The sequence below is a fragment of the Acanthaster planci genome, linkage group LG11 (genome assembly GCF_054643075.1).
Source record: "Acanthaster planci isolate LZ-2023a linkage group LG11, COTS_SCS, whole genome shotgun sequence".
NCBI classification, from domain to species: Eukaryota; Metazoa; Echinodermata; class Asteroidea; order Valvatida; family Acanthasteridae; genus Acanthaster; species Acanthaster planci.
Window position 1 is genome coordinate 739,430 of NC_141787.1, and position 14,501 is coordinate 753,930.

Genomic DNA, 14,501 nt, shown 5'->3' on the forward strand with positions numbered 1-14,501 from the left:
GGTATATTTAGGAGGGAAGTGTTGGGGGGGGGGTGTCCCAACTGCAGATCTGAAATAAAATTTGATGCGTGACTGAAAACCCAAACATTTCTCCCTGTCTTTTGGGTTGACTACATGCATAATTTCATATTCTTGTAATAGAACAATTTGAAAACAAAGTGAAGTTTACATGCATTTATTCAAAAATAAATAGAATTGTCAACCAAAAAGTAACGATCAATAATAAGTACAAGATCTGGCTGACGGGTTTTGAACTTATATGACAAAAAACGCAATAAAGAAAAGTGTAAACTAAAAACACTGAGCAGTAACAACCCCAGCCTTTATGGTGACAAAACCAGGCTGTTTGGCATGAACAGAGGTAGGATTAGATGGAAGGTGATTGCAGTTGGCCTTAAATTCTTTTTTAACTCAACTAATTAGCAAAAACTAATTCTCAAAAACCACCAGATGCCTCCATATAGGGTTTTAACCACCGAGCTAGCCGGGGTCGGCTGGTCGGTCCGCCGGACTCAGGTGTAGCAGCGGGTACTGCGAACTATTTTCAAGTTGCGTTGGGGAGATGTTAATTTTATATTACGGTGGTCGAGTAGTTAAGACGTCTGCACTAGTAAGCAGGTCGTGGGTTCGAGTAAGCTTGTGAATTGTTACGCAAGCTCTCGGACAAGCACTGAGTATACTGTGTTTAAAAATATATACGTTGGGTAAGGGCAAAGCACGTAATATAAAATTAACATCTTTCCAACCAAAAGTACAAATTGAATATAAAACTTTGGCGACGATTGATGTGAAAGACAGTAGATGGACGATGATGATGTGGGGTGGTGAATTATAAACGCCAATGGGGTGATAAAATGTTAAGCGTAACAAGGGGAGGGCACTGGGTACACATTATAACTACAGTTACCCAGCCCAAGATTGCCAGGTTGTCATCAACTTGAAGAAGATTTGCCATGATCAGGGATATTGGGGGGTGGTGTTGGTTGAGCATTGGCGATTTCTTACAGGCCATTCACGGTCCGGCTGCACTTTTTGTCTACAAGTGGCTTTCCACACTATATGATGGCTGACATACAAAACCAAAAGGGTAAGTCACAAGGTATTCAGTGTTGTTGATGCGAAGAAACAAAAATAAAATCAAATAAGAACAACAATCCTTTCAAATAAGAACACATACTACTGCAAAATTCTAAATGAAAGTGATTCCCATTTGCTCACACCATAGTATTGAGTAAGGAACAGATGCTCTAACAATGGAGTAAACGGCACGTCCACTTTGACAAGAAAAATACTACTAACCAAGCATAAACTTTTTATTAATTTTGGCAGCCGTACAATTTCCAGTATAAGCAATGTTTGAGAACATTGTCTAAAAAGTAAAAGTTGGATGGAAACATTAATTTGTGCCAAATGTACAGCGTTGTAAAGCCAGCAAGCTGCAAGACAGTATACCTGGGGATGGGGGGTTCGCACCTGACACCCACTCAGTCCAGAGCCTTGTATTACTTCATGGAAATTTGGACTCTTTGTGATACAGGCACCAGACTGCATTAAAGGCCGCCCACTTTATTTTGATTGGCGAATGCTTGCCCGCTAAATGACACGTGCTCACCCTGGACGAATAGCCTGGAACCAGACTCAATTACCGCACTGACTTAATGCAATCGCTGGTCTGTTTTGTAGTCGGCGACCAGATCACAACAATCGACCATGCCGTCTCACAAAATTTAGGACATCCGACTGATCGTTGGATTTATTCGGTCCTCTAAATCAGGTTTTCCTCGTTACACGCGAGACATAACTTGTAGGTGTGGGCAGACAGATGTCTGCTTTCAAACTAGGGATTGTCCGGCTTGGTCGGGCGGCAGGAAAGGTAAGATTTTAGGGACCGACGCCCTCTGTTCTTTATTGTTTCAGTCATCTCACAGTAGACCCCTAACAAACGTTACTACTAGGAATAGGTAAATTAAAGGGCATCGTCAAATGTAACGCAAATTCTTTTTCTCCTCCAGGTACTATGGTGGCATGCATCATATATTGATTGCTGAATTTTTTGCGTTATGAACAGAGATGTTTCGGCTTGCGTGGAACCTGAGGAGTTCTTTTTATCTCGGCAAAAGAACGTGATAGGCTAGTGTCAGAGTGTAGTATTCAGAATTAACACTACACATGACAGTCTGGAGTAGGCTTTTGCCATATGATGTTCTATTGACTATGTTGGCCTACCTACCTCCATGGTCTAACTTCTGAACTGAGACAAATTAGGCTTGGTTTAATGTTTAAAATACAAATGTATGTTATCCAAGCTATCGTCACTTCAAATATTATTAACATTTTAATTATGCCGTGGCTGTTGTTGCGGCAGCCGTGACACATTTCCCATTTTCTATTGTTACGGCACTGAACTGCGCAAGTGCGATGACGTTGCTAATCATCACGACAGTTTATATATTTTAAAATTACCTGGATGGCTTAATGCTACTTGTGGTCGAGTGGTCAAGGTGGAAGATTTTGAACTGTGTGTGAGTTTGAATCCGCGCTTGGATCATTCTATTTTTTTCGCCTAAATTTCAGGTTTTATACCATAATTGTTTTTTTATGTTGGTTTCTTATTGTATAGGCCTAAACAGGAATCTTTTTCTTTTCTCATCGGAGGCTTTGCAGGATTTTTTAAAGGGAAATAAAGTCCGAAAACTACGCTTAAGTTGGCACGCTTGCGCAGTTGCAGTGCCGTAACTATAGAAAATGGGAGATGCGTTACAGCTGCCGTAACAACAGTCACGGCATTTAAAATAGAAAGCCATGATGATCAGCTACATCATCGCACTTACGCAGTTCACTGCCATAACGATAGAAAATGAGAAATACGTTACGACTGCGGTAACAGTAGCCACTTCGTTTTAATTAACTTTAAGCATCTTAAGTGACAATTGGGTGAGGGGAATTGACTTCATTTGTGCATGATTGGGCCCATGCGCTTTGGCCTTATCATCAAAGGGTAATGCTACAGCATTTTGTTTTTCTTTTTCAACATTAAAAGCAGTCAGCGGACAGTGACAACATGAACATTGTCACGATTGCACTGTGAGTGACATAACTGATTTAACTGTGGTGTTAACTCGGCCGTTACGTTGATCATTCGTATTTTGTAGATGAAATACTCGCTGCTAGATGAGCAAGACATCTCTCTTGTTGAACGCTATGCATTTGAGGTACAGTAATCTCAGAGTAGGCCTATACCCAGTTAACTGAGAGCCTACTTGTGCATACTAGAATTTGTACTTAAAACATGTCTATCACCTCAGTTAGCAATTCTCTTAATAATTTTGTCACATAAAGGCCAGTAAGAACAAAGACAAAGATTCAGACTGCATTTGATAGCTCATACATTTATTAATTAACACTAAACATCCCGAAACTATTGACAGTATCTACATCATTAATCGCGATAGTTTTGACCAAATGACCTGAACAAACATGCTCCAAATCTCACTCTCTGGTGCAAGACACAATACAAAATACATATAACTTCTGTAAGCCCTTACCAGGCAATTTATTGAATGATTGCCCCTGAAATTTCAGGCTCGGGTTGATGTATGCAAGGACGGGAATGGTGCTAGTGTCTTTGCCTACACCTATGACATCCAGAAGGGACGTAATTCTGGCTGCTACCTCCATGATCTTCTTTGGGAGAGGCATCACGGACTGATTCCAGCAGGACTTAGGGTTAAGCACAAGAATGGGGTGTCAGTAGGTATGTGGGCCTTGGTTACCAGAGAGACAAGGCTAGTGGTAACTCTAGTCATCACATTGCCATTATTTGTGCAGACATCTTCTTTGTTAAACGATCTGCCATTGTTTCAGTGTGAAGATATGCAAGAGGCCTCTGTACTGATGATGTCACATTTTGTTTACGTACGTGCTTTCCTAAGGAACTCAGTGGATTGTGGAACCCCAAAGAGAAAAAGTCACTTGTAAGCAGAGTGTGATGCCATTTGTACAGAAGTCTGTTTTGGAGACAGTTGCGCACTCATTGTATATAATATTTCACATTTGATATAATTCTGTTTGTCATATGCCAGTATTCATTTATAAATGTCTGGTTTTGTTTTCAAAACAGACAATCGCTTAGACAACCTTCAACTCACTGCCGTCAATCCGTCTTCAAATTCCTCATCAGCTGACTCGCCCAGGGTCTTACAAGGTGCTGAGCTGCAGGAACACAGCCTTTATTGGATAGCAATACAACAACTTCCAACAGATTCTTTCGAAGAGGTAATAACAGATGATGCATTCATCGTCTAGTAATTGGCTTAGGAACATAAACTGAGTAATTGTTGCTTGGCTAGAATCATTCTGCTGAGGGGAACAGGATTGCAATAAAGCACAAGGCAAATTCAGCTCTTGAAGCGGGCGTGCAGGATGCAGATCAAATTCGAATTTCTTTGCAATGGAAACTTCTGTTCCATCTTTGGATGAAACGTTCTCCTTATAATTATTAATAACCAGCTGATAGCTAAAGAAGAAAGGACAAACAAGTAGTCGCATGAAAAATTGAAATAATTTAGACAAAAATTAAAAAACTGGGAGGGGAGGCTGTCCCCTTCATGAGCTACTAGGTAAGCAATCTGGTTTCAAAGACAAACATTGACAGTTCAGATTTGAAGCTTTGCATGGTTGAGGCTTGAGAATGCACTATGTAAGGAACTGTGTCTTTGGAAGAAGAACCGCACAACAGCAGATATCTCAAATCATTGCTGTCTTTGGTTTTGGATAGGTTCCTTCTGTGTTGCACCATTATTACAATGCCAATGGTGAGATTATCGAGGGTGAAGATGAGAGCACCACGTACTACGAATGCCACTACCCACCCTGTACAAAAATAGAATCAGAGGTATGTGCAGTCCGCAAGGAAATGATGCGTGGATTAGGTGTGTATGGGATTGGTTGAGGGCGCTGTGTGAAGCTGTGAGACCCAAGTGAGGGCATTAAGGCTGTACATGAATCAGCTGACTAGGGCTTGGAGTAACACACATATCCATAGGAAGTGGCTACAGTCACTAGCCTGTGGCTTTCCGTAGGCACATTGTTAATGCCAACCACAGCCATGACTTGGACACAGCATCATACTAACATCAGTGACATGCATAAAGTGTTTAACAGTTGACTCAAGTCATAAATAAGTTTTGCAGTGGAATTAGCACAAATCCCGTTGCTGTTCACTGAATCATGAGTAACTGAAGGGATGAAAGTGCTATCTGCAGAGTGTAATTGTGCACCTGTCTTAATTATGCACAGTTCCTCAAAAATGTTTTTGAGCATGATGCCAGTTTTTGTAACATGTCAGCTTGTTGCTTAATGTTGCTTTGCCATCCCTCTGTTACAGCTGCGGGAATTCAGCATCTGTGGTCGCTGTCAAGAGGTGCGTTACTGTGGTACAACTTGCCAACAAAGAGACTGGTCCCTTCATAAGAAACGCTGCAGGGAACGGAAGAAATCCAAACCCTATGAGCGACCACCTGATCGCTAATGACAAGCATTGCACAGAGATGTATTATATATATATATAAAATGTCCCCACTGATGTCAAATTTGCAAGTTGGTTTTCTTTTGGAAGGAGTTTAGAAGTTGGTCATACAGGGTCCTGACATGCTTGACAGTAAGTCGGAAGTGTGGAATCAAAGATTTATTTAAATCCTGTAGCATTAAACAAAACATATGCCCGTTATTGAAATTGTTTGAAACCGTGTCAAAGAAATTGCAGAAGTGTGACATGGCAGCTGTTGTTGATATTGAATTTCACTTGGCATGAAGATTGAGTCCAGCTGGTTTGGAGTCAGACAGCTATCTGGCAATTCATGTATTTAACAATAGTGATCCTCAGTGCAACAGCTCGGTGAGTTCCAAGAGGTCTCTGGTGGGGGGGGGCATTTTGGACCTCAAAGTTTTGCTCAATTAGTCCCTGACTTTAATGGTCAGGTGTATCACATTACCTGTCTGTGCTCTTGATGACACTGTCATACATATACATGTCGGCAGAAATGCATGGTATTACAGTTTTACAGGCTATTTTGTATGTAAAAACAAACGGTGGTCAGTATATTTTGCGCTCAGAATTACATTACATTTTCCCGAAACATTGCTTGTTCCACTGAAATCAGATGTTTTATTGCCCTCAATACATAAACAAATTGATCTGGATCCCTTTGGAAAATATTACCTTTATTGGACAAAATTAAGCAAAGTTTGAATACATTTGTATGGTAAGAGCACCATCACTGCCTGTAAGTATTGTATATAGATACATCTTTATTGATTGCTTCAGATTCTTAGAGTCGTTGGATTGTCAGTGTTAATCCCACACCCGTCAAAATCCACCAGAACTGAGAAGGCTAGATTTCAGACTTAGTCTACAAGAGGTTTCATGTCCGTTGGAAGGAAAGCTGAGTTCGGAAGATTCAAGAAGATTCTTTGTAAAAAATGTCTTTCAGCAGTTGGTTTTTTTTTTCAGACATCATGGCAGATACTCAGACATTCTGTAGCTTTTTGCAACTCTTTTGGAGTCAAACATTTTTCATGATGATCTTCAGGAATGCTCTTGTATGAGATCATGAAGACATCGTGATTTCAGGAATGCTCTCGTATGTGATCATGCATACATCGTGATTTTCAGGAATGTTCTTGTATGTGATCATGAACACAATTTACTTTGGATTGCTTGTCACTGTCAGATAAATATCAAAACCTGCTCAGGATAAGGGTTATCAGAATCATACTGCAGAATAATTCTAAAGACGCTTAGGAATATGTTTTGGACACACGTTTTTATTTAAATACTGGAGCAATTAGTTCAGTGATTAGTTTAGTTAATCCAGTCAACACATTTCCTATGTGCACTATATTTCTAACAGTCCAGAACAACCACTTAACTGATTTTGATGGATGAGACCCATTCTTTCACATTTGCATTGGAGGGTTAAACATGATTTCGTGGTCGAACTAAATGTGCTGATAAATATCGTGCAAAGTTTCGAGAAAGAAACTTGGCATCTCATACTTGAGATGGTGTATTTGCTGGCACGCATCATCTCTCTTGGGTCAGTGTGTATTCGAGACTTCCTTTGATAAAAGGTCTGGCATTTGGGTAATACTGTAAAAATTGTAAATAGAACAGTAAGAGTGTTGGAATGCATCTTGTGAATGAATCACTGAGTTATTGAGAACAGGTGAATAAAAACTAATTTCAGGATTTATACATAATTGCTTGCAAAAGAATGTTTTATTTTAATAGTGTGAGCTTTTGTTAACCGAAAAGTCATGTTAAAATTACTGACAGCTTGCTGCATTGGGATGAAATTAATTCCAGACTTACAGGAAGCATACCCGTTGTATTTTTGAAGAACTTGAATCCCATTGGAAGAGATATATGAACTATTAAACGTCTTGAATGGAGGACATCAATTTGACAGTATGGCAGGTACGGTAAAAATGGAGAGACTGATTATAATTACTGAAACATGGTGCAGGATGTGAACTATTGGTTAAAAGAAGAAAATACCAGTTGCCACTTAATTCACTGACAACATTTTTCTCCAAGTTTTCTTAACCACAGGAGAACAAAGGAATGTCCACACTTTGTATGTGAAACAGGTATGGGTGTAGTGTGTGGTGTTTCCAGACCCTTTGCAATTAGGATTGTTACTAAGCAGAATGCCTTGGTTGCATTTTCCTCCCTCCGTCTGGTGAAGACAAAGTTAATTTAAACGATTAACAACAAATGTAGGTATTTTCTTGGCCTAATCCAAGATCAAACAAGTCCATTATGCAAATTTTGGTTCATGCATGTTTGCCAGGATTAAAGACACTAGCAATCAGTGGATATTAATCTCCAACTCTGCACATAGCAGTCTAGTTGTGTGTCGTTTGGAGACAGAACGAATTTTTCCAACCTTTCCTCCCGGCCAAATGGACTGATTAGCTGTACAAACAACGACGACAACCAAGAGGGTGTGTGTGTCCTAATTAACCATCAGCTGTTCGTGCGACCACAGAACCAGGTTCATGCTTCGTGGTGCAACCATCACACATTTGTGAAGAATTGTTCGACATTATCTTTCCAGCCACCGGTTGTTAAATAACTGTCCATCCTATTCAACTGACAAGCTGCGAAGATGGCCATAAGTTTCTCTTCCGAAGTTTTCAACACCAGCGACTTAGATATTGAGCACATTTCAGCCCCTTTAACCTCCCTCCGGACAGTATGTATTTCTCTCGTTGTTGGCCTGATCATTTGCATCACGATCACTGGCAACATTATGGTCATCGTTGCCTTTATCTTAGACCGTCGCATCAGAGCTGTACTTGGCAACTGGTTCATCTTGAACCTCTCCGTTTGTGACCTTACGATTGGCTTTGCCGTATTGCCCTTCAACACGCACTGGGTTAACGTAGGGCGCTGGAGCTTCGGCGAAACGTTCTGCAAAGCCTGGCTCATACTCGACTTTTCTGTAGCTCACATGTCAGTCCTCAGCATCATGTTCATCAGCTTGGATCGTTACTGGATGGTCACAAAGACCTCCAAGTATCGCTCTTTTCTATCGAAGAACAAGATTCTTGCAATGATCATTCCGGCATGGATTACCACCGTCATTTACTACACGTTTGTGGCACTTGCATGGGCTCCATTGACAGAAGAAAGTCCTTTTGACTTCAACGAGGATTGTGAACTTGAAGCACTGATGAATGTGTATTTTATTATTGTACAGATTCTTCTTGCATTCGTTTTCCCGTTAACAGTCATAACTTATTTAAATTTAATCGTTTACACTGAAATAAAACGAAGGACGAGAGCTTTCCAAAGAAAGCAGGTGCGTGTTATGGAAGTGAGCTGCGCGTGTGAAGAGCAGAATATTGGTGACGCAATGTATTTGGAAAAACTGTATAAAGTGCGACTCAATACTAAAGGAAGGACTGCCGTGACGTCAAGTAACCCATTTCTGGATGACAGAAACATTCGTCAAACATCCGAGATACACTCAGATACAAAGGTGTACCAAGCAATCGCAGAAGACAATAGTGCGACATTCCATGGCAATCCAGCGTCATACTGCGAGATGACGGCCATAAACACCTCAACATTTTCTCATCAGCAGATGCCATTAGGCACTGAAACAAAATGTAGTGACAACGGCCCAACACTCAGAAAAGGTCGGAAATCGGATAACGGGGTCCAAATCGTGACGCGCAAGGAATTTAAAAAGCACAGGAAGGCAGCCATAACCCTCGCAGTTCTTGTCAGCGTCTTTGTCATCTGCTGGCTTCCGTACCACATCACAGCTGCATGGAACACCATCTGTCAGGGCTGCGTTGGGGATCCTGCCTGGGAGATAGTCAACTATTTGTTGTGGTGTAACTCTACTGTCAATCCTTTTCTGTATGCCATCACAAACAGTCGATTCAGGAGGAACTTTGTTCGATTCCTTGGATGGCGAAGGATCTTGAGACGAGGCAGCTGATCGACCTATCTGTTTAAACCGTTTACAAACAAAACTTAATGTGCTGAAAGTGATTTCAACTTCACAATTCATGCGATACATAGAATTGCCTTCGTTGATGGGAACATGGCGATAACCCTTTAAGATACTCTTTCAGTTTATCGCTCTGTATAGTTTGAGGTATAAATCTAGCATCCCCTAAAGACGTGTGTTGAGAAAGCCTGAGTAATTTTCTTTCAAACAGTCATTCTAAACACTTACACTTTTGTCATACAACGGTCAAGTTTCGTGATCAGATTTTTAAACGGTGCGTGTGACGTCAAAGTAGGTACGTCCGCACGCGACCTGGGATTGGCTGAGATAGGCGCAAGCTATTCTGTTACCTGACAACTAATATTATGGTAACAGGACAAGATTGTCAATGACACTTTAATGTAAATAAAACATTAAGTACGAGACTTGTTTGGTTCCAGTTTCGCTCGATGGGGGAGATGAAAGCAAGTTGTTAAGAGAAACTGCGAGAGTTTTGACCATGCTGCAGTGGGTGAATGACGCTCTCCTTTTACTGGTTTCGGTTCTTTCTTTGGACAAGTTGGTGGATTATGCGAACCAGTCAAGGGTTTTCCTCATCAATGACATCTTACTGAGAAGGTGCAAAATGCAGATTTTTCAATCTTGAGGAATGAATTCAGTCCGAAGGGAAGAGAGGAGTAAGATAACATGAAAAGTATATACACACATATAATGAAGTCACAAATTCAATAAACAAGCCCATTATGCATGTAGCCGTGCTTTCTTAGGAGAATGGAAGCCATATTTCTAATGCGTCGATATTTCTAGCACATTAATCAGGTTATGCATCCAGATGCTAAGAATCTGTTTATTCTTGCCTTATCTTATTTATTCCCTCTTCATGTTTCTACAGGAAACCGTCTTTGGCCAATCGGCTTGGCTTGACACATGACATAGATGCCCAAGCCAATGAGCTGGTATCAATGACCATACAAGCTCAGGAGACACGCCGAGATGAGGCTTTCCTGCGGGACCAGATGTTCCACCTCAACAGACGTCTAAGAAGGTTCAAGATAAGGGAGAGTGTGGCACTCATAAAATGCCGAGCCTGGCAAGAACGCAAGCAGTTTCTGCTTCGAGAGAAAGATAAACAGGACAAACAGATCCAAGAGCAGCGAAAAAGCATGCAACAGCAATGGGCAAATCACTGTGACGAAATGAAATCCTTGAAACAAACTTTATCTGATACCTTGAGAGAAAAGGCAGAAATGGAATCTGAAGTAGGATCGCTGCAAGATGAAATTAAAAGTCTTGAAAAGGCGTTAAAAGCAAAGTCGCAAGGGGTCGAAAATTTGAAAATTGTGAGGAGTGCAATATCTGAGGAGGTAGAACATTCGAAAGCTCAGCTGGAGAACACAAAAAGACGTCTTGAAGCGATTGATGCGAGTCATTCTCGGTTCATGGTCCAGCGGCGCAAAACTCTCAAGGCACTGAAAGCCCGGGCCGCTAAAGTGCGCTTCAAAGCCGATCAAGTCGAACTGATATGCTATATGCAAGAGAAGGTGAATCAAGTCACCCGGATGCGAGTGGACAGCCTACGGGAACATCTCGATCGCCTCCACGTTGACTTGGTCCCACAGTCAGAGGTCATTCTCATAGAACAACGACGTTACAAACTTGTTAAGATACTAAAACGAATGTGTATGGTCCTTCTTATTGAAGGGTTAGTTTATCTGGTATACTTTCTTATAACATCCATGTAAGGACATCATAAAGTCATTCAGAACAAGTAAAACAAATCTTAGTGGGTTTCGCCTTCACTCTGATGGCGCAACAGGGACTATCAAAAAGAAACAAATTCTAAATACCTCAAAGCCTATTGAAATACCACAGCCAGCTCTGTTTGCAAAACAGATGCACATTTACGGAGTGTTATTTTGATTTAACACTGCAATTACGTAAAGTTCTTTAAACAAAATACGAATTTATTGAGGAAAATCGAACTGAATGAATACACTCTACACACCGTCGCATTCACAAAAGCGAGTAACTAACAAAAGTTTAGTTTTTACCACAAACGTCCATAAACTTGTTCGAGTGTCCCGATATAACCTGACGAATTAATCTAATCCAATACAAAACTCAACAGGAAGTGTTCGGTGTACGCAGTATTGAATTAAGAATTAGTCAATAAAATAATTTTCTAAGAAAAGAAAAAAACTGTCTTGATCTAAAGTACTAAATTTTACTGATGCGACAAAATGTTAGCCTATTTAAGTTTTTTTCCCATCGGTGAGACGAAACAATTAAACACAGCATCTTGTTTTATGCAACACCAATTATTTTGAGGCGTATCCTTAACTACATGTATATTCCATAGACCTGAAGGAGCCAAGTCTATGGTTATTCTTGTAAGATGTGTGCTTCGTGGCTTCACAGCAGCGGTAGTCCTGAACTTCAATCAAGGCCCTTGCCAACCGCATTGTTTTACACAACACGCCGCTCCTAAATGAAGATTTTAACCTTGGCTCTGGGTGATTTTTTCCAAAGGAACGTAAAGTCGAACATTTCAACAGCAGATTCTTTCCACCGAGGCACGAAGACTCGTCTCTTGTTTCCCAGCCGATTTAATCGCAGTTGCGTATTATATATCAAGCAGCGCATGCCGCTGCGGCTAAACCGTGATGACCACTTGAGGGCGCTATGCAATTGATACAAAACCACATGGTTTTTCCTAGAGCTCTACGCCGCCCAGCCGCCGACGATCATCACACTTTTGCCTTGGTAAGATTAAGAATAACATTGACTGATATATAATAACCAGTGCATTCAGATCATTGTGCTCAGTTGCTCGTAAAACTTGAATCTGTCATCAGACCAGAGTCATGCTGGACAACTTGCAGGATCGGGCCTCGAGAGCCCGCGCAGGCCCGGCCAGAGCCCAGGCCAGAGCCCAGGCCAGAGCGTGGTGATGCATCGTTACTAATTGGGGTATGGTAGAATATGGGAAGAGCTTGCCGGTTGGGAATCCACCAGTAAAATTTGCCCCTAGTATTTTGACGCTTTTGAGAGATATTTGTTACATTTCAGTGCAAATCCATCCAGTTGACTGAAGTATTGGGGAAAACAGAGTGAGAGTATAAGAAAAATACATTGAGAATTATAAATACGCTTCATACCAGCAACTGATATTTTTCAACAATTAGGTTTTGTTCACATTTTCAACTGTTTCATTATCTATTGCCTGTTACAGGTTGCATTCAAAGATCTGCATAACACTGATTACACTTCCATCTCATTGAATCAGTGATTTACTTTGCCATTATGCAAGTGCTGCCATCATCAACTATTGTGAGAATATTCTCTCCACTGTTATTCCGACAAAGATTCTTTAAGTTCACTGAGGAAATCTGCTTTTGTCAGATGAGGACTCTGTCTGCACCACAACCTGTGCAATGTTTCCAACCAGTGAAACCAAAGAAACTTACAAATACAATCCCTCATGGAAGACAAACACAAGGATATGCATCCACATGGACCAGTTACTCCATTTGCCCCAAAGCTCATAATTTCTTGAAAGGCAATCTCTTCAAGTGCTTTGGTCTCACTTCCATGAGGCCAAACCATCCCTTCTGGCAGATATCCAGTGTTATGCCACCAACAGTGGACCAGTCATCTTTAGGAAAACATACCATGAGGCCTATTCATACAGGTTTGAGAATCTTCTCCAATGATCAGAACAATTCAAATGAGAACAAAGATGTTGGGACAAAGACTGCCTTGGGGAAGATTCCAGACTCAGAGAGGTTAAATCTCATCTTCACTTGCAAGGTGTGTGACACTAGATCAATGAAGAGCATCTCAAGGATTGGCTACGAGAAGGGAGTGGTGATTGTGAAGTGTCCAGGATGCAACAAGAATCATCTTATTGCAGATAACTTGGGATGGTTTGCTGATGCTGGGGGAAGGTATATGGCAGATTTCTTGTCCTGTATGTCTATACAATTGCCCTAGTCCTACAGAAAGATCCAAACTAACTAGAGTAAACTGGACTCTTACTATTGATTTTCTTCAAAATGAACTTTATCTAAATCACATCTGTTTTGCAGATTTTCTTTCAGAAAAATTAGGTGTGCATGTAAATACTGATGAATTGGGAAACTAGATTATGGTAGTGAATGTAAACCCTTTACAAAGGTCTTAAATAAAAGAATCAAATCAGGTGGTATTTTCTTGAACTTTGAGGGGTCAAAAGGCTCTACAATAGACATGGGGAGCTTGTTCCATTGAGTTGCAATATGTGGAAAGACGAAACATTGTGGTTAAAAATACTGCTGTTGACTGCAGGATCGGATGTTCAAATGTCTCAGAAATTAAAAAGAACTGTGCAGTGAACAGGAAAATTAAGCCGTGCAAAAGTGGTGCTCAAAATGTACCAATCCTACATACCTTTGTTAATCATGGTCAGGATGGGAAGGGAGTGTTTTCTTGTGCCATTCCATGCCTGAATTATCGTACACTGAAACTAATTGCTTCTGTCATTCATCCTTTGACATTTCTACAGGAATATTGAGGAGATTCTTGCAGCAAGAGGAGAGACAGTGAAGCGGACCATAGATGAAGGGGATGTCTTGGAATTAACACAACTGGAAAGTGATAAGAAATGACCATGGGTATAATGTCTGATAGCAGCACTGGGGCACAGTGAGGAATGGAAAAAACAATAAACAGGTTTTTTTTCATACTGCTTTTAACTACATGGAAGATCACAGCCCTTTCCATTATAATATTTGTTTAAGTAGTCGGATGGGATAAAATTCAAGGCCTTAGCTAAGCCACTCCAATTCCTCTGATTTCAGATTTACATCTAGGTCCAGCAAGATGAGTTAGCAGTGCATATACTTGCAGTATGCTGTGTAGATTTGTGTAAATCGGTAAATTGCACATTTTTGGATTGCCACCTAGATTAATAAACCTGATAATTTTTCATATTGC

The 14,501-nt window shown here is 40.7% G+C and overlaps 3 protein-coding genes across 6 annotated transcripts; all 3 read left to right on the plus strand.

Annotated features, from left to right (window-relative positions):
- The first annotated feature begins 1,673 nt into the window (after positions 1-1,673).
- Positions 1,674-7,260, plus strand: LOC110978369 (zinc finger MYND domain-containing protein 19-like). Its single transcript, XM_022233313.2, has 6 exons — positions 1,674-1,873; positions 3,153-3,212; positions 3,583-3,754; positions 4,121-4,275; positions 4,778-4,894; positions 5,387-7,260. Exons 1-6 carry the CDS (start codon positions 1,823-1,825, stop codon positions 5,528-5,530), a joined length of 699 nt encoding a protein of 232 aa, XP_022089005.1. The 5' UTR covers positions 1,674-1,822; the 3' UTR covers positions 5,531-7,260.
- Positions 7,261-9,864: 2,604 nt separating this feature from the next.
- Positions 9,865-11,845, plus strand: LOC147797231 (uncharacterized). Of its 3 annotated transcripts, none has more exons than XM_087143036.1 (2): positions 9,865-10,145; positions 10,420-11,845. In XM_087143036.1, exons 1-2 carry the CDS (start codon positions 10,027-10,029, stop codon positions 11,267-11,269), a joined length of 969 nt encoding a protein of 322 aa, XP_086999162.1. In that variant the 5' UTR covers positions 9,865-10,026; the 3' UTR covers positions 11,270-11,845. The 3 variants fall into 3 exon arrangements, with proteins under 3 accessions (XP_086999162.1, XP_086999164.1, XP_086999163.1); XM_087143038.1 differs by having other exon boundaries at positions 9,876-10,038; XM_087143037.1 differs by having other exon boundaries at positions 10,127-10,204.
- A 110-nt stretch (positions 11,846-11,955) lies between these two features.
- On the plus strand, positions 11,956-14,407 carry LOC147797232 (uncharacterized). 2 transcript variants are annotated; one of them, XM_087143039.1, is made up of 3 exons: positions 11,956-12,290; positions 12,760-13,474; positions 14,071-14,407. In XM_087143039.1, exons 2-3 carry the CDS (start codon positions 12,831-12,833, stop codon positions 14,171-14,173), a joined length of 747 nt encoding a protein of 248 aa, XP_086999165.1. In that variant the 5' UTR covers positions 11,956-12,290; positions 12,760-12,830; the 3' UTR covers positions 14,174-14,407. The 2 variants fall into 2 exon arrangements, with proteins under 2 accessions (XP_086999165.1, XP_086999166.1); XM_087143040.1 differs by lacking the exon at positions 11,956-12,290 and having other exon boundaries at positions 12,732-13,474.
- The last annotated feature ends 94 nt before the right edge of the window (positions 14,408-14,501 follow it).

Coding starts and splice junctions, on each gene's coding strand:
- LOC110978369 (XM_022233313.2), top strand. CDS start 1,823: ATGTCTGCTTTCAAACTAGGGATTGTCCGGCTTGGTCGGGCGGCAGGA. Junction 3,213..3,582: donor TTGAACGCTATGCATTTGAG/GTACAGTAATCT, acceptor CTGAAATTTCAG/GCTCGGGTTGATGTATGCAA. Junction 3,755..4,120: donor CAAGAATGGGGTGTCAGTAG/GTATGTGGGCCT, acceptor TTTTCAAAACAG/ACAATCGCTTAGACAACCTT.
- LOC147797231 (XM_087143036.1), top strand. CDS start 10,027: ATGCTGCAGTGGGTGAATGACGCTCTCCTTTTACTGGTTTCGGTTCTT. Junction 10,146..10,419: donor AATGACATCTTACTGAGAAG/GTGCAAAATGCA, acceptor ATGTTTCTACAG/GAAACCGTCTTTGGCCAATC.
- LOC147797232 (XM_087143039.1), top strand. CDS start 12,831: ATGCAAGTGCTGCCATCATCAACTATTGTGAGAATATTCTCTCCACTG. Junction 13,475..14,070: donor TTTGCTGATGCTGGGGGAAG/GTATATGGCAGA, acceptor ACATTTCTACAG/GAATATTGAGGAGATTCTTG.